Consider the following 19,503-nt stretch of genomic DNA (forward strand, 5'->3'; position numbering starts at 1 on the left):
ATTAAATGTAATAGAAATGTTGTCCCAGATACACAATATATGCTCACTGCATATTATTACAGAGAGGTGGAGTTACAGAATAACTCTCAATTTATATGAAACTGAAACGGTAATGTTTTGTGAATTAATACCAATAAGATAAGTCATCTTTTTAGCAGCATGCGACTTCTAAACGAGAGTAGAAATTAGAACAATATGTTTTCACTTTTTGTGTGAAATGAAATGTAATTTCAGATTTTTCTTCAACATTGAGGAAAATTTGAAGCCTCGGGTTATTCAGTATAAGGATATTCATTATTGTAATGTTTATTTGTGGAGATTTCAGATACATAGCCTCGGAACTGTCAGCACTAGCTGAGTTGGGTAGCATTTCCAAAGATATTTCTAAATAACTCTCTTATGGCCTCATTATGTTATATTCACCAAGCTATATTGTAACCTAATGTACCACCTGACACTTTTTATGATGAAACACCTCAGACTAGGAAAAATGTTTCATGTGCTAGATATTTGAATCTGATGTAAATGACAGGGTGATGGGATTTTTGTTAAAGCAGGTAATTGGAAGATTCTACAGATAAAACTTGCCAAAATAATAAAGTTCTCTGCTACTGTGCAATTTGGGTTTGAAGTAGCTCAAGCAGCAATAAAATTCATCTATAGTGGCTTAAAACTGATGCGACTCAACAAAAACATAGTAAATAATCCAGTCAAAAAATGGGCAGAAGAGCTTCAGTAAATATATTCAGATGAATATGTATTCATTAAACTACGTATTTCCAGATTGGCAACAGTCCATAAAGTTGGGAATATTGTTCTTTAAATGATCAGTTTACTAACTGAAACCAATGTTAAGAAGTCTTACCTTCCGAGATAATTTTCCTGGAGCTCCCCCATTTTTCTGCAAGTGAAGTTGAATAAAAGATTTATCTTTCTGAAATATTTTGTGACTCCCCAAAGAGTGATCACTGGAGAAAAAAAAATGAACATAATCATTTCTTCCCATAAAACTTAAGTATATGCTTTCCTCTATGACTTTCTTTTTTTTTTAAAGATTTATTTATTTATTTATACAAGAATTGGGGTACAGGCCAGATTCGCCAGAGGGTGAGAGGATTCACCAGAGACAGAGCAGGGAACAGAACAGGCAGACTGATGGAATACACTGCTGAGGGGAGCAGCGGGTGAGACAGGAGAGGTCTACCTCACCATCTGGGACCCTCACTGGCCAGCCGGCGGGCTGGAATCAAACTGGCGCTGCAGAGGCTGTGGACAGCTTCACAGTGTGGCGTTCAACCACCTGTGTCCCCAGAGGAGGCTCTCCTCTCTGACTTTCTTTTTCTTTTTTTGGAACTTAGCATGATGTTTTATAGTTAGCCTCATTATGTTCCTTTTAAAATAACAAGATGTTACAATATTTTCAAATGCATTAAGTTAGAAAATGAAATATCATTAGAATGGGCTTAATATAATTATAATACAGAATAAATAATCCAAGTTAATTTCACCCACCCATCTCAATATTGAGGGCAAGATTCTTCTGGGAGATCTAATTGGGAATGCAATGTGTACCCCAGGACTATTGTATCATGCAAGCAGAGCTGTGTGCTGGAAATGCCATAGACTTTAGAGATAGATTCACTAGCTCTGTGACCTTATCTGAAGCTCAGTATTTTCCATTTTAGAGTTGATATATTAATGTTTACATAAAAATATTAAAAAGGAGATTAAATAAAAAGTAGTCTTTGGAGCCTCCCTGGTGGTGCAAGAGGTTAAGATGCTACCTATGAAGCTGTCTGCAGTCACTACAGCAGGAGTTCAATCTCTGGGCAGGGAGCTACCCTCATGGTGCAGCAGACCTCTCCTGCCTCACCTGCTGCTCCCCTCAGCAGTGTATTTCAGTCAGTCTGCCTGTTCTGCTCCCCACTCTGTATCTGGTGAATCCTCTCACCCCTCACACCTCTGGCCTACACCTCAGTTCTTGGATGCATAGGAAATAAATCTTAAAAAAATAGTATTCTTACATATTTTAGAAATTTCCCTCTTTTGTTCTTTCTTCTCCCCCTCTTCCCTCCACTTCACACTTCACTCTCCATTTTCTTCCCACTCCTTCCTTCCTCCTTCCTTCCTTCCTTTTTTCTTTCTTTCATTCTTCTTCCCCCCCGTAAAGGAACCAAATATTTGTGATAAAAATCAAGTTTAGGGCTTTTTCTTTATATATATTAGTAAATCAAAATTCCAGCAAGTTCATTTATTTTCTCAATAAATATTTTATTCCATCTATCTGCTAGTTACTGTCTTAGGAACTGTTAAGAGTTTACCTATTATTTAAAATAAACACCAAAAGACTGAATCCTTGAAAATAATTATTCTTATTTCCTATTAAAGTAGTTAATGGTATTTGAAAGTATTTTTATGGCAGTATGTTTGTATATAGCCAAAAATAATATGCTGTACTTCCAATTTCTCTCTCTCTTTTTTAAAGATTTTTTTTTTTATTTATACAATAGCTGGGGTACAGACCAGATGTGCGGGAGGGTGAGAGGATTCACCAGAGACAGAGTAGGGAGCAGAATAGGCAGACTGACTGAAATACACTGCTGAGGGGAGCAGCGGGCAAGACGGGACAGGTCTGCCATGCTGTGAGGGTTTCTCCCTGGCTTGCCAGGAATGGCACACACGCTGCAGAGGCTGCGGACAGCTCCACAGCACTGTACTCAACTGGCTGCACTACCAGAGAGGCCCTACTTCCAATTTCTCTTAAGGGCAAAAAGGGACATTCTAAATAATGTACAATCTATGAATACTGATTATCCTCACCTTACAACTCTGTAAATTCATCTTTATGAATGCCATTCTTTCATTAGAATACACATCCTGTTTTATAAGATAATGCCAATTTAGAAATAATCAGATTGTAAAATAAATAAGAAAATGTTTAGTTGAGAATAGGACCGAGTGTAGGAATTATGATTTGGGTCCACAGACACAAAGGTGTGTTCTGTTCCATCAGGGTGATAGCATAGGATCAGGGATCAAGGATCAAGCAAGGGAATGATCAAGCTAAGCTTATAGTTAGTGCATTTGTTTGAAACTTTTAGATGAGTTGACAGGAGTCTTCAAATAAAAAGCATAGTGTGACATCTTTTTTTTTTAAGATTTATTTATTTATACAAGAACTGGGGTACAGGCCAGATGTGCGGGAGGGGGATTCACCAGAGACAGAGCGGGGAACAGAACAGGCAGACTGACTGAAATACACTGCTGAGGGGAGCAGCAGGCAAAACTGTTCGCCATGTGGGACCCTCGCCAGCCGGCTAGGATTGAACCAGTACTCGGGAGGCTACGTTAAAAATAAAGGAGGCAGAACCTGGTTCGAGAGGGGGCGGAGCAACATGGCGGCGAGGAGACGCTGTGAGTAAGATCTCCCATTAAAAAAAGTTAATAGGGAGGAAAAGCGGCAGGTCCCAGTGAGAACTGGGACACGGAAGATAAACGGGTGACTCCAGCAAACTACCCGAAGAAGAAAGTGGCCATAAAAGAGGACTAGAAGGGAGGGAAGCGCAGAACCCTGCTCCCCTCCCCCGCCCACAGAGGCGGCACTCTCTGACCTGCAGAGAGGAGGAAAACACAAACCAAAACAGCCAACAAGAACAAACGACGCAGCAAGCGGGACTGTGAGTGGAAAGGAACTATTGCAGCCACCACACCCCGTGAACGGGAGCTGAGGCGAAACCTGCAGGATTCGCCGTGGCGTGAGCAAACGGCTCTGGGCGCCATTAGAAAGAACAAAGACCCCGGGAGACGCACACACAGCCCGGGCTGCTGGTAAGCTGGCGCGGAAAAGCAGCGCAGTTGGCGCGCTTGAAAAGCAAATGCAGACCTGGATCGCGGCTGCCCAGGTACCCGCGCCTGCGACCTAGGCTTGCAGGGAGACGCGCGGAGGTCCTCACTGAGGTGAAGGTCCCTCCCTGAGTGAGCAGGAACCAGGCGCCCAGGCACGGGAGCGGTGCAAAAGACACCATACCCGCGCCACTGAACTGGGCTACAGCACGCGTCCTGGAACTGAGGGCTTTGAACTGAGACCCGGGGCACGAAAATTCGGGGCGTGGGTTCTCCACGACGGTGGGGCACAAGGCAGACACAGCACCCCAAAGCTGTTGAGGAGTACCCTACCATTCCCGCTCTGTTCCCTGTCCCACTGGGTGGGGGGAGGCGAAAAACAGCACCCCAAGGACAATAGGAGAGATCTCTGGCGCCACCTAGCGACCAGGAAAAAAAAGTCACTAACACTCCATAGAACAGGAAATTTCTTAAGACTGCTTGAAAAGGGCAGAAGGCTTCTGGAGGACCCAGTGGCCAGCCGGGAAGTTAGCCCACGCCAGGCCCATTCCGACCAGCAGTCTGAGCCCACAGAGGGAACAGGCACCCACGTCCGGGGCAGACCGGGTGCGCAGAAGAGTATGCCTGAAACCGGAGGCGCAGGGACTGCATCCCGCTTCGCCATTTTTAGAACAGGGACATTTCTTCAGTAAAAACTGCCTAAAACCAGCAGAAAGCTCCCCCAGAAGACAGAGATGGCTCCTGGAAGAGCCAGATGGGAGCGGAGAAGTTCACCCAAGATGCCAGTCAGTCCGAGCAACACAGTGTCCCAACGCATACGACAAATTAGAAAACAGACAGTAGGGAGTAGAAGAACCACACCCAACCTAACAACTCCTCAGGAAAGAAGCACACCACAAAAAGAAAACCACTCCCCAGATTGCAACGACAGCAACTTGGAAGAACTTCTGAGCCTTCCAGAAAGAGAATTTAAAATTGCCATGATTAAAAAAGTGATAGCTCAGAAGAAGGAAATTGAGTCCCTAAAGAGGGAAGTAAAAGAAATGCAGGAGATCAAAGAATTAATGGAGGAACTAAAGAACTCTGGGAAAAGCAATGAAAGCAGAATAGGTGAAATGGAAGAGCGAATAAGTACTCTTGAAGACACAGAAATAAAAAGAACCAAAACAGAAAAGGAAAGAGAAGTACGAAGGAAAAAGAATGAAGAAAGACTTCGGGAACTATCTGACTCCATGAGGAAAGGAAATATAAGAGTTATAGGAATTCCAGAAGGAGAAGAGAGAGATGTAGGAACAGAGAAAATATTCATGGGTATAATTGAAGAGAACTTCCCAAATGCGAAGAAGGAGCTGAAAATTGATATACAAGAAGCAAGAAGAACACCAAACTTCCACGACGAAAGGAAAAACATAGCAAGACACATAATAGTAAAGCTCCCAAGAATCCAGGACAAGGAAAAAATAATGAAGCTGACAAGAGGGAAGAAACAGATAACATTCAAAGGAAAACCAATCAGGCTGACATCAGACTTCTCTGAAGAAACACTACGGGCAAGGAGAGAGTGGAGGGACATAGCCAACAGACTCCAAGAAAACAGATGCCAACCAAGAATACTCTATACCGCAAAGCTCACCTTCCTCCATGAAGAAAGAATATGAACCTTCCCAGACAAAGAGAAACTCCAGAATTTCATTACGACTAAACCCCCACTCCAAAAAATACTACAAGGAATCCTAAAGCCAGAACCTCAGAGGGACGAATAACGAAAGAAGACCAAAAAAAAAAAAAAGTTATTAAAAGAATAAATAAATAAAATCAAAGGAAAGACAAACACAATGGCAAATACAGATGTTAACATATCAATATTAACTCTAAATGTAAATGGACTAAACTCTTCAATAAAAAGACACAGAGTTGCAGCCTGGATTAAGAAACAAAACCCAACCTTTTGCTGTCTCCAGGAAACACATTTAGCTTCAAAAGATAAAAATAGGCTCAAAGTCAAAGGATGGAAAACAATCCTACAAGCAAATGGGCCAAAAAAGAAAGCAGGAACAGCTATACTTATATCAGATAAAACAGACTTCAAACTCAAAAAAATAAAAAGAGACCCCAATGGTCACTACATTATGATTAAGGGGACAATACGTCAAGAAGAAATAACACTCATTAACATATACTCACCAAACGAAGGAGCACCAAAATATATCAGACAACTGTTGTCCTCTCTGAAAACAGACATCAGAGAAAACACATACGTAGTGGGAGACTTCAACACACCACTATCAACAATGGATAGATCAACAAGACAAAAAATAAGTAAAGAAACTAAAGCTCTAAATAAGGACCTAGAGCATTTGGGCTTAACAGACATCTATAGAACACTAAACCCAAAAAAAACGGAGTACACATTTTTCTCAAGCACACACGGATCATTCTCCAGGATCGATCACATACTGGGGCACAAGACAAACATCAACAGATACACCAAGATTGAAATCATACCAACCATGTTTTCTGACCACGAAGGCATCAAACTAGAAATAAATCATAAAAAGAAGGCAAGGAACTATCCTACCTCATGGAGATTAAAAGCCACACTATTGGAAGACCACTGGACTAACGAGGAGATCAAAGAAGAAATTAAAAAATTCTTTGAATTGAGTGACAAGGAGGACACCAATATCCTAAATGTATGGGATGCAACAAAAGCAGTAATAAGAGGAAAATATATAGCAATAGAAGCTCACATCAAAAAACAAGAAAGAACTCAAAGAAACAACCTAATCTCGAAGCTCAAAGATCTAGAAAAAGAACAACAAAAAAACCCCAAAACCAGTAGAAGAAAAGAAATAATAAAAACCAAAGCAGAAATAAATGAAATTGAAACTAAAAAAAACAATCCAAAAGATCAATGAAACCAAGAGCTGGTTCTTTGAAAAAATCAATAAAATAGACAAACCCCTAGCCAGGCTCACAAAGGAAAAAAGGGAGAAAGCACAAATACACAGGATCATAAATGAAAGAGGAGAAATCACAACGAACACAGCAGAAATCAAAAGAATAATCAGTAACTACTATGAACAGTTATATGGAAACAAGTTCAACAATCTAGAGGAGATGGACAAATTCCTACAACTCTACAATCACCCAAAGCTAGATAAAGAAGAAATAGAACACCTAAACAGACCAATTACAAGCAGCAAAATTGAAATGGTAATCAAAAACCTCCCCAAAAACAAAAGCCCAGGACCTGATGGATTTACAAATGAATTCTACCAAACATTCAGAGACGAATTAGTGCCTATCCTTCACAAACTCTTCCAAAAAATTGAGAAGGAAGGGACAATACCAAACACGTTCTATGAAGCCAATATTACACTAATACCAAAACCGAATAAGGACAACACAAAAAAGGAAAACTATAGGCCAATCTCCCTAATGAACACTGATGCAAAAATCCTCAATAAAATTTTAGCTATCAGAATCCAACAATGTATCCATAAGATAATTCACCACGACCAAGTAGGATTCATTCCAGGGACACAAGGATGGTTTAACATCCGAAAATCAATCAACGTTATCCAACACATCAACAAAAAGAAATATAAAAACCATATGATAATATCAATAGATGCTGAGAAAGCTTTCGACAAAGTGCAACACCCATTCATGATAAAAGCCCTTGAAATTCTTGGGATACAAGGAACATACCTCAACATCATAAAGGCCATCTATGACAAGCCAACAGCCAGTATCATTCTCAATGGTGAAAAGATGAAAGCAATTCCATTAAGATCTGGAACAAGACAAGGATGTCCACTCTTACCACTGCTTTTCAATATAATACTGGAAGTCCTAGCCAGAGCAATAAGACAAGAGAAAGACATCCAAGGAATCCAAATAGGAAAAGAAGAAGTCAAACTATCACTATTTGCAGATGATATGATAATATACATAGAGAACCCCAAAATCTCCACAGAAAAACTAATTCAACTCATCAATCAATTCAGTAAAGTGGCAGGATACAAAATCAACACGCAAAAGTCAGTAGCCTTCCTATACACAAACAATAAATCTGAAGAAGAAGAAATCAAAAAAACCACCCCTTTTATTATCGAAACAAAAAAAATCAAATATTTGGGAATAAATCTAACAAAAGAGGTAAAGGACCTATACAAAGAAAACTATAAAACACTGTTAAAAGAAATAGAAGAGGACACAAAGAAATGGAGAGACATCCCCTGCTCGTGGATTGGAAGAATAAACATTATTAAAATGGCCATCCTTCCAAAAGCAATATACAGATTCAATGCTATTCCAATCAAAATTTCAATGTCATTCTTCAAAGAAATAGAACAATTATTGATGAAATTCATATGGAATCACAAAAAACCCCGAATAGCCAAAGCTCTCCTGAAAAAAAAGGAAGGGAATGGAGGCATTACACTCCCAGACTTCAAACTATACTACAAAGCCATAATCATCAAAACTGCATGGTATTGGAACAAGAACAGACATACAGACCAATGGAATCGAATAGAAAATCCAGAAATAAACCCACAGATTTATGGTCAACTAATCTTTGACAAAGGAGCAAAGACTGTGCATTGGAGCAAAGAAAGTTTGTTCAATAAATGGTGCTGGGAAAACTGGGTCGCTACATGCAAAAGAATGAAGCTTGACCACTACCTCACACCATACACAAAAGTCAACTCAAAATGGATTAAAGAACTAGACATAAGACCTGAAACCATAAAATATATAGAAGGAAATATAGGCGAAACACTACGTGATCTGCACATCAAAGACATCTTTACAGACACATCACCCAAAGCAGTGATAGTGAAGGCAAAGATAAACAGCTGGGACTACATCAAATTAAAGAGCTTCTGCACAGCAAAAGAGACAATAACAAAAACAAAGAGAAACCCCACCAACTGGGAGAACATTTTTGCACCCAACACTAATGATAAAGGACTGATCACAAAAATCTGCAAAGAGCTGATGAGACTCAACAACAACAAAGAAAATAATCCAGTCAAAAAATGGGCAGAAGAGCTAAAAAGAAACTTCTCTGAAGAGGAAATGCAAATGGCCAACAGGCATATGAAAAAATGTTCAACATCACTTGCCATCAGGGAAATGCAAATCAAAACTACCATGAGATACCATCTTACACCAGTGAGAATGGCACATATTAAAAAAACTAGCAACAACAAATGCTGGCGAGGGTGTGGAGAAAAAGGAACTCTTCTGCACTGTTGGTGGGAGTGCAAACTGGTCCAACCACTGTGGAGAGCTGTGTGGAGATTTCTGGACCTACTAAACATAGAGCTTCCATATGATCCAGCAATTCCACTCCTAGGTATTTACCCAAAGGACACAGAAACATCAATTCCAAAGAACACCTGCACCCCTATGTTTATAGCAGCACTGTTTACAATAGCTAAGCTTTGGAAACAACCCAAATGCCCCAATATAGATGACTGGATCAAGAAGATGTGGTACATATATACCATGGAATATTACTCAGCATTCAAAAAAGATAAACACATGCAATTTGCAGCAACATGGATGGCGCTGGAAGGGATCATGCTCAGCGAAATAAGCCAAAAAGAAAAAGAAAAATACCGGATGGTCTCACTCATAGCAGGAATCTAGAAAACTTAAATAAGGGACCAGGAAAATGAATAACTATAAGAAAGTGAAAATCAAAATCAACAAAAAACTATGAACCAGAGACACTTTTAGGGGGGTGGGGGTGGGAGGGTAGGGATTGGGGTCAGAATGGGGGGCTGCAATTGTATGGGGAATATAACAATAAAATTTATAAAAAAAATATAAAATAAAATGTTAAAAAAAAAATCAGCCCTTTCTTAATGGCTCATAAAAAAAAAAAAATCATAAATAAATAAATAAATAAATAAATGAGGAACCAACATGCCAGAGGAGTGATGGCGCCTACCGGACAGATGAGCTTTTGCTCCTTCAGTTTGTTTCTTCAGGTGCCAGACTTGTGCTCAACGTAACACTGCTCAGTGGCCTAGGCCCCGTCTAGGGATACAGCACACAGGCTCCTTCCCTTTTAAAGACCTGTAGGTGACTTCACAAAAATCTAGCCTTGCAGAGGCTACAAATATTTACTTGTTTTGATCTCCACCTACTCCAGGCATGACGCCATGGATTAACCATGCCCAAGTTAAGCCAGCCTGCCCAAAGATGCCAAAGAAGTGAATGGCCTGCCCGGACCCTACAAAGCAACTTAGGCTGAACCTGGGAAGAGACCCTGCCTGATACCCTGACCATTCTACAGCCCTGCTCCAACCACATCCCATAAGCTGGTTGGCCAATGCACGGCGGAAGCTTGAGGAACATCAGTTCATGAACTGTTGGACTGACCCCCAGTGTTGGTTGTTTTTCCTATTTCCTTTTTGGTTTGGCCCTTGTTGCTGTATTAGCTTATTTTCTGCCCTGCCCTAAAATCAGGGGCAAGCCTCCTATATTTTGGGTCCCAGCCAATCCCCTAATGTCTCCGTGTCTTGCGCCTATGTCTCCAAGGTCTCTGGTTCTTCTCTTTGTGCTCCCAATGGAACCTTTTTGCTTGCTCCTCTGGCATCTATAGATGTCTAATTCCACCTGATGTTTGTCTTCATGCCCTCACCTTACTCATCCCTAACTTCAAACTTCTGTCAGGTGAGCAAGCCACACAACTCTCACATGCTGGCCCTGGCCACAGTTCAAAACACATCCCCCTGACAATCCCACTGCTTGTGGCCCTTGGTGTTTCTTCTGGGATGGGCATATGGGGGGCTGCAGGCTTCAGGGTAGCACAAAGCAAGTTCACGGTCCTCTCCCAACAAGTCAACTAACACCTGAGTAAAGTGGCCCCGTCTTTAAATGACCTCCTGGATCAAATGGACTCTTTAGCAGCTGCTGTTGTCCAGAACCAGGAGACTCCCTACCCGCCTCCTGGGTCCTCTGGTCTCCGTTCTTTTGCTGCTTGCCCTCAGGCCTAGCTTGGCAGTCCTGTTTAGAGGCCATTAAATTTCAAACATTGGTTGGCCAGTATGCGTCCTTATAGTGATACTCCCTAGCACTTTGTAGGGGTACCAAAAGGGGGAAAATAAAGCAGGAAGTTGCTAAGTCTGCTGCTTGGAATCTGCTGATTGGAGTCTGCTCCTTGCTGGAGCGAGAAGTTCCCACAGGTGCTGCTCGCCCACAGTCAGAGCAATGGCTAATTTGACCCCCTTCCCAAACAATAAAGAAAGTCTATGATGGATGGAGTAACAAGTTTCCGCATACAACTGTATAAAACCTTACCATTCCTGCAATTCGGGGCTCAGTCTTTTGGGAGCGATCCCACTGAGCCCGCTGGTGTGACAATTAAACCTCTCTCTCCACCAAAAAAAAAAAAAAAAAAATGTGAAGGTATATTTTTAAGAATTTACAAATTCTCTGCCATATTATAATAGCTATGTTCATGATCTATTATACCACTGTTTTGTAGAAGTATTATAGTGAATACACTAAGTCTTTTTGCATAATTATAACTGTTTCATAGGAATATGTATAGAAGCAGAATTGCTGAAATTGTGTTTTTGATACATTTCTATAGTTTTTTGACACCATTTTGAAAAAATCCCCTTTAGCAAGTGCTATCTCAATGTATATTTCTAGCAGCTGTTTGGATACTCTGTTTTCCCACTGAATTTCATCATAGATGTTTTAATAATTTGGTAGGCAAAAATGGCATTTCATTGTTTTAATTCCATGTTTATTATTGGTTGAGTTAAATTCAGTAATTTCTTGTTTAGGGAATTACTGCTCACATTGTTATTTTTTTCCTTGGTAATTGTCTTGAAAAACAAAATTTAGGGCCTCCCCTGTTGGTGCAGTGGTTGAGCGCTGGGCTGCGAAGCTGCCTGCAGCCTCTGCAGCGCCGGTTCCATCCCCAGCCGCCTGCGAGGGTCCCACATAGTGCTCAGACCTCTCCTGCCGCCTCCGCAGTGTATTTAGTCGGTCTGCCTGTTCTGTTTTCCACTCTGGCTCTGGTGAATACTCTCACCCTCCTGCGCTTCTGACTGTACCCAGTGCTTGTATAAATGAATAAATAAATCTTAAAAAAAAAATCAACAAAAAACCCCCACAAAATTTAAGTTCATATTATATGTCCTTAGGCTATGTACATTTTGTCACATAATTGTGGTTTCTTTTCTCACATTTAGCCTTAAAAACAATTTGATCCATTGACTTTTTGTTACACCGTTTCCTTATTCCTGCTGTTAATTTCTCTCTGTGATCTATGGTCTGTTGGTATATAATAATACTTACTCTGCCCTTACAATACCGCATTGTAATAGCCAGTGACGTGGCTTTATGACTTCCTTAGGCAAGAGGCAGGAGGGAGGATTATCTATGAAACATCTTTCAATTTTTGTGCTTAACCAAATACCTTGCACATGGTTGGCTCTCAGCAGGTGTTGGACTGTTACAATGTCTGCAGTCTGTCCTTGCAGACGCCTGCAAAACTGTGTATTTTTTTTTCTTTTTTTTTTTTAGAGGCATGTTTTATTTATTTATTTATTTGTTTGTTTGTTTGTTTTGTTTATACATGCACTGGGTACAGTCAGAAGCGCGGGAGGGTGAGAGAATTCACCAGAGCCAGAGCGGGGAGCAGAGCAGGCAGAAGGACCGAAGTACACTGCTGAGGGGAGCAGCGGGTGGCAGGAGAGGTCTGCGCACCATGTGGGACCCTCCTCCCGTGGCCGGGGAGCAGCCGGGGATTGAACCGGTGCCTCTGAGGCTGCGGGCAGCTTCGCAACCCAGCGCTCAACTGCTGCGCCACCGGGGAGGCCCCAAAACTGTGTATTTTCTACCTTTATGCTTCTGCATAAAGAGTCATTAGCTGTTTTCATTATCCCACTCAAGAGCTTTTGAGGTATTATTATATATTTAAGAGCCAGGCTTATATTATATAGATATATAATTATATCTATATTATATTTATATTATATATAGGTAAGCCAGCTACTTATTTAAGCAAGTAAGTAGCCGTTAAAAAGTGACTATCATTGCAACCAGTTAGTTGAATACTACAGATGAAATGTAGTACTCTTTTAAACTGTACATTTTTACTTACCGAATTATCAGTTTATTATGTTACCTGTGTTCTGCTATAGTATAATTTTGTGAATAGATTTCCAAATATTTAAGTACATATATTCAGACAAATTATACTGGAATAAACTAAAAATGCTAAATAAAATAAATATTCCTTAAGATATTAGAAAGTGATGAAAATTCTGCTACCTAAATCATATCAATTCAAAGAACTCACATGGCTCAACAAAAACAAAATAAACAACCCAGTCAACAAATGGGCAGAAGAACTTAAAAGACATTTCTCCAAAGAGGAAATGCAAATGGCCAAGAGGCATATGAAAAAATGTTCAACATCCCTTATAATCAGGGAAATGCAAATCAAAACCACACTGAGATACCACTTTACACCAGTAAGAATGGTACATATCAAAAAAACAAGCAACAACAAATGTTGGCAAGGATGTGGTGAAAAAGGAACTCTCCTACATTGCTGGTGGGAGTGCAAACTGGTACAACCACTATGGAAAGCTGCCTGGAGGTTCCTCAGTCTACTAAAAATGGAGCTACCATATGACCCAGCAATTCCACTATTAGGGATCTATCCAAAGGACACAAAAACATTGATTCAAAAAAACACCTGTACCCCTATGTTTATTGCAGCACTATTTACAATAGGTAAAACCTGAAAATGATCCAAATGCCCCAAAATAGATGACTGGATGAAGAAGATATGTTATATATACACAATGAAATACTATTCAGCAATCAAAAAAGATAAACTGATGCCATTTGCAGCAACGGGGATGGAGCTAGAAGAATTATGTTCAGTGAAATAAACCAGAAGGAAAAAGAAAAATATCAGATGGTTTCACTTATAGCAGGAATATAGGGGAACCAAATAATATATCAGTGTAAAAAAATAACAGTACAAAACACAACAAAGCAAAAACAGACAATTATAAATCAGAAACATACTGCAGGGGAGGAGGAGGGAGAGGGATCAGAAGGAGGGAGAGAGGAGAACAGGGGACTGTGGTAATGGTGCATGGGTGCCTTGGGGAAGGAAATTCTATAGGGACTCAATCTGAGTGCGTGGGGGGAAAACATTTAAAAAATAATAAATAAAAGTAAATCATATCAATTCAGGTAAGCTGTTCATCTTCCATAGTAAGCAAATCTATGGTATGTACATATTCTTCTAAATAATAAATGAGTATAATTAATTTATACTAATACTTGACAACTTTCCTATATTAGTAAATGAATGTTTAATAGAAATAAATGACCATGAAATCATTTTGGAAATCTATCATGTATATATTGACAATAAAAAAGAGTAAAATGATATGTATTTCATTTTTAGCAGTAATAATTGAGCTATCTAGTTGTGGATGATTACCCCATTTGAAATAGTAATTAAGTCAAGGTGCATTATAATTTTTTCCCATATTATGCTTTGCTAAATTTCTCTATCTTCAACACTTTGCTTTTTGTATGATATTTCCTACTGACAATATTAAATGCAAATATATGTTATAGTTTCCTTTTCTATGCATCTAATATTTTGACATCAACCAAAGTCTAAAAGTGTGTTTGGAATCTTGTACATTGAGGAGATGATTTTTATTTAGTAGTCAATATATAATGATATTAACTCAAATATATCTCCTAGCTCTTTGGAAATCCTGTTAAAACCATATGTTGGTAAAATGTAGCAGTCTAGTGACTGAGTATGTTAAGTTCAAATAGACAAGGGAAACAGAGCATATTTCTGAACATAGTACAGTGATACATGTGTTTTTCATTTAACTATTTTGTTATAAATAGGAACACAAAAAGAAAGATAATCAGTCTTAAAACTCACTCAGCTAACATTGCACAGTATAACACTTCATTTACTACTACTAATAATGTTAAATTCAATTAATTACAAGAAATTTTTAAGAACATTCCCAATGAGCATGACAATGGGTATTGCAAAGAAAATTCAGTTTTATTTTCGCGAGACTGTCATCAATGTTGAGTCTTGTAGAAGTCCAAAACAGAAATACAAGTAGCATTTAATTTTATTGACCATTTTAGTCTTTTTTAATTTGATGTTTTGAATAGCTATGTAATACCAGCACAAAAATACTTCCTTTCTTAAAGTTGTATTATGTTTTTGAGACTGGTCTTGAAGGATTTTTGGAACAAATAGTTGTTATGGTACACTAAAGAAGAGGAATATTCTGTCAAAACAGTATTTGCAGTTGACATACAAACTTTTCTAATTATTTGAATTGGCTGACTAAATAAAAGAATTGAAGAAGGTATTTTAAAATGCACTCGATTTTGAAGAAGATTTTATGTTCATACTCAAATCCTTTGTGACTTTTAAAAATCAGAATCAATATTTAATCAACATGCTAATATACCAAATCAAAAACTTTCTTACTATATAATTATTTAAATTGTGCTCAGTCCTTGTGAATTTTGTTACAGATAAGGTCATTTGGTTTGTATAGGATTTTCTTGGTTTCAAAATTGAAAGTCTCATGTTCTGGGAATCCCCTTCTTCCTGGGCAAATTGAGATGGTTAGTTACCTTGTCCACAGATCACTTAATAAATGCACTTTGCCTTACACACACACACACACACAAATTACACAATAAAATCAAGAATAAGGCTATTACTATGACTCATAAAATTCAAATTCACCTTTAAAAGGGAAAATTTATTTAATTTTGCTACTTGTAAGAATGCGGTATTTGTACAAAGCCTGCATGAAGAAAAAAAGACAGACTGTTTGACATGAGTTATAACAATTATCAAATTTACCTTAATAAATACTTACTTCTGTAAAAACTCTTCACAGCCACATATGCTGAGAAGATGATCTTTGGGGGATAACTGGTCATTTGTGCAAAAATGTAGAGCTTCTGCAATTAAGTCTTTGACCAGATAATTAGCTAAAAACAAAAATGAGTAAGAAAATGTTAGTAAGAACTTATCACATATTGCCTAGGAAAAAGCTTCACAGCACAAAGAAGGATACAAATTTTATGAACTATTATAATTGTGTAGCTCCATCAAGAGGAATTAAAATGAGATGCATTTCATTTTATTAGTCTGGTTAGAGTTATAGGTATTTTTGAAAAATATTGTTTGATTTTTTATTTTTACAGAATAGTTGGCTGGTTTTTTTTGTTTGTTGTTTTAAGATTTATTATATTGGGGCCTCCCCAGTGGCACAGCCAGTTGAGCACTGCAGTGTGAAGCTGTCCACAGCCTCTGCAGCGCGAGTTTGATTCCTGGTCGGCCAGGAAGATTCTCACATGCCGTGGCAGACCTATCCTGTCTCACCTGCTGCTCCCCTCAGCAGTGCTTTCGGTCTCTCTGCCTGTTCTGTTCCCCGCTCTTTCTCTGGTGAATCCTCTCACCCTCCCGCACCTCTGGTCTTATCCCAGTTCTTGTATAAATAAAATAAATATTTTTTTTAAAAAACAAAACAGTGCTGAGAGGAGCAGTGGGTGAGACAGGAGAGGTCTGCTGTGCCATGTGGATTTCTCCTTGGCTGGCCGGGAATCGAACCCATGCTGCAGAGACTGTGGACAGCTTCACAGTGCAGTGCTCAACCGGCTGCACCACCAGGGAGGCCCTGCATTTTTTTTTTATCCGTTCTGTCTTCATGTAGTATAGTAGGACTATAGATTACATTCTTTATTTTTTTTTTCCTGTAGATTACATTCTTAATGTTAAAACCTTGGTCCACTATAGCAGTGCATAAAAGTTTTTCTGTGGTTACTCTTGGGGCTAAGAAGATGCCAAAATCATAACCATACAAAAGTTCCAGAGTTGCATTCTTTGCATTTTCAGCATAAATGAGACTTTTACTCATTCCAAGGGTACCATTATGACAAAAACATTTTTAATTGATGGGAATATATATTTTTAGTGCACTTATATTACTTAATATTTAAATTCATGCAGTGATATTTAGACAAGTCTACTATAATTAGCATGTGATTAAATTCATGTTTTTCATGAAGACCTGGAAATAGTATAGCCTTCAATACCATTCAATTGATTTACGTGGATATATTATTTCACTTCTTTGCATAGTTTCCATGTTACAATTTTTTATAACAAGATCTATTTCTTTTAGGAATCTGGTGTGAGTCTAACATTTAAAATATATAGTCTAAAGTGGATAATACATTTTAAAATATTAATAAATTATGATGATGAAGGCAACATTAAGAAACAAAATCTCAGGTGAACAACCTAACTCTACACCTTATGGAACTAGAAAAAAGAACAAAGAAAGCCCCAAATTAGTAGAAAAAAATAACAAATGTCAGAGCAGAATTTAATGAAATAGAGATGAAAAAGACAAAAAGAGCTGTTTCATTGAAACTATAAACAAAATTGACAAACTTTTATCTCTACTCATCAAGAAAAAGAGAGGACTCAATATAAGGACATTCAGCTGATACGACAGAAATACAAAGGATCATAAGAGACCACTATGAACAATTAAACACCAACAAATTTGACAATGCAGGAGGAATGGATAAAAATATTCAACCAACCAAGATTGAAATCTGAAAAGTAGAACATTTGAACAGACTGTTAATAAGGACATTGAATAATTGCAGTAACCAAAAACTTCCGATTAAACAAGAGTCTAAGATCAAACACACAAAGAAAAATTAATACCTTTCAAAACTTCATATAGTAAAAGAGGAAGGAATATTTTTTAGGGGAGGAAAGATAACATTTCCTTCACCCTCTAGCTTCTGTTTAAAAGAGCAGATTAACAGGAGAAAAATGAATCTGTGCATGCAAAAGCCAAAATATGTGTGCCCATGAGGCAAATTGGTCAATTAAAGCTTATATGTCATACAGAGATAAGGAATAGAATAGGGTCTGGGCCTTCAAAGAAGAGTGGGGGTAATTCCCATGATTATAAGAAGAGCAGGTGCTTCATAATTAGATGTTTGTCCTGTCACACAGATGGGTTATTCAGATGGAAATTTATTCCTGGTAATAGTTCTCTTTTGGGATCAGACCAGCTATCTAAATTCTTTTACTTATTTAAATTAGAGGCAATGTCTTTTTTAATCTGTTGGGTCTTTATTTTCCTCAACACAATAACTTAGTCTAGGCACCAAGCTCAAGTTGGTCCATGCACCAAGCTGGCACATCTGGGAAGGTTTGCTTTGAACTCCTTCAGTTTCTAAATTCATCTTATGAGGCCAGTATCACCCTGATAACAAAATGAGATACAGACACCACACAAGATGAAAATTAAAGGGTAGCTAATATCTCTGTTGAACACAATTCTTCAAAAAATATTAGCAAACTGAATTCAGCAATACATTAAAATTATCATAGACCACGATTCAGAGGGATTTATTGTAGGGATATATAGATGGTTTAGTATCCTCAAATCAATTAAAGTGAAGAATGGCAATATATGATCATCTCAAAAGATGCAGAAAAAATATTTGACAAAATTCCACATCTACTTATGATAAAAAACTTTAAACAAAGTGGATATACTGGGAATATAACTCAAAATAATAAAGGCCATATATAACAAGATGACATTCTGTTCAAGTGTGAAAAGTTCAAAGCTTTATCTCTAAGATCAGGCACAACACAAGGACACCCACTCTGACTACTTTTATTCAACACAGTACTGGAAGTCCCAGGTAGAGCAATTAGGCAGCAAAAAGAAATGAGGCATTGAAATAGGACAGGAGGATGTAAAACTGTCTTATTGGCAGATAATATGATATTATACATAGTAAACATGAAACTCCACCAAAAGAAAGCAAAGCAAAACAAAATATACCTTTGAACTAATAAATTAATTCAATGAAGTTTCAGGATATAAAATCAATATACAAAAAAATCTGTTGCATTTATATGAAAATGAATTATCAGATAAATTAAGTAAACAGTCCAATTAATAATTACATTAAAAAAATAAAATAGCTTGGAAAAAATTTAACCAAAAGTGAAAGACCTGTACCCTGAAAACTGTAACATATTGGTGATAGAAGTTGAAAAGGACACACATAAATGCAAAGAGGTTCCATAATAGTGATTCAAAAATTTAACATTGTTAAAATGTCTATACTATCCAAAGAAATCTATAGATTGATTTAGTGTAATCCCTTTTAAAATTCCAATGAAATTCCTCAAAGAAATAGAACAAATAGGGTCTCCCTGGTGGCGCAGTGAGTTGAACGCAGCACTATGAAACTGTCTGCAGCTTCTGCAGCATGGGTTCAATTCCCACTCACCAGAGAGAAACCCACATGGTGCGGCAGACCTCTCCTGTCTTGCCTGCTGCTCCCTTCACCAGTGTATTTCGGTTCATCTGCCTGTTCTGCTCCCAGCTCTATTTTTGATGAGTCTTGTGGCTCTGGCCTGTACCCCAGCTCTTGTAAAAAGATGAATAAACCTTTCTTTTTTAAGAATTTTTTTTTAAGATTTATTTATTTATTTATACAAGCACTGGATACAGTCAGAAGCGTGGGAGGGTGAGAGAATTCACCAGAGCC

The 19,503-nt window shown here is 38.3% G+C and overlaps 1 protein-coding gene across 4 annotated transcripts in view; it reads right to left on the reverse strand.

The window, feature by feature from the left end:
* PIK3C2G (phosphatidylinositol-4-phosphate 3-kinase catalytic subunit type 2 gamma) overlaps positions 1–19,503 on the reverse strand; it is a gene marked incomplete at both ends in the record, with an annotated part of 286,347 nt that overhangs the window by 243,901 nt on the left and 22,943 nt on the right. For all 4 annotated transcript variants that reach the window (XM_084255119.1, XM_084255118.1, XM_084255117.1 and 1 more), the window contains 2 exons: positions 866–968; positions 15,783–15,897. In XM_084255119.1, coding sequence (XP_084111245.1) covers positions 866–968; positions 15,783–15,897 — 218 coding nt within the window. The remainder of the gene's footprint in view (positions 1–865; positions 969–15,782; positions 15,898–19,503) is intronic.

Source organism: Talpa europaea (genome assembly GCF_964194135.1).
Source record: "Talpa europaea genome assembly, chromosome: 15".
In the NCBI taxonomy this organism is placed as follows: Eukaryota; Metazoa; Chordata; class Mammalia; order Eulipotyphla; family Talpidae; genus Talpa; species Talpa europaea.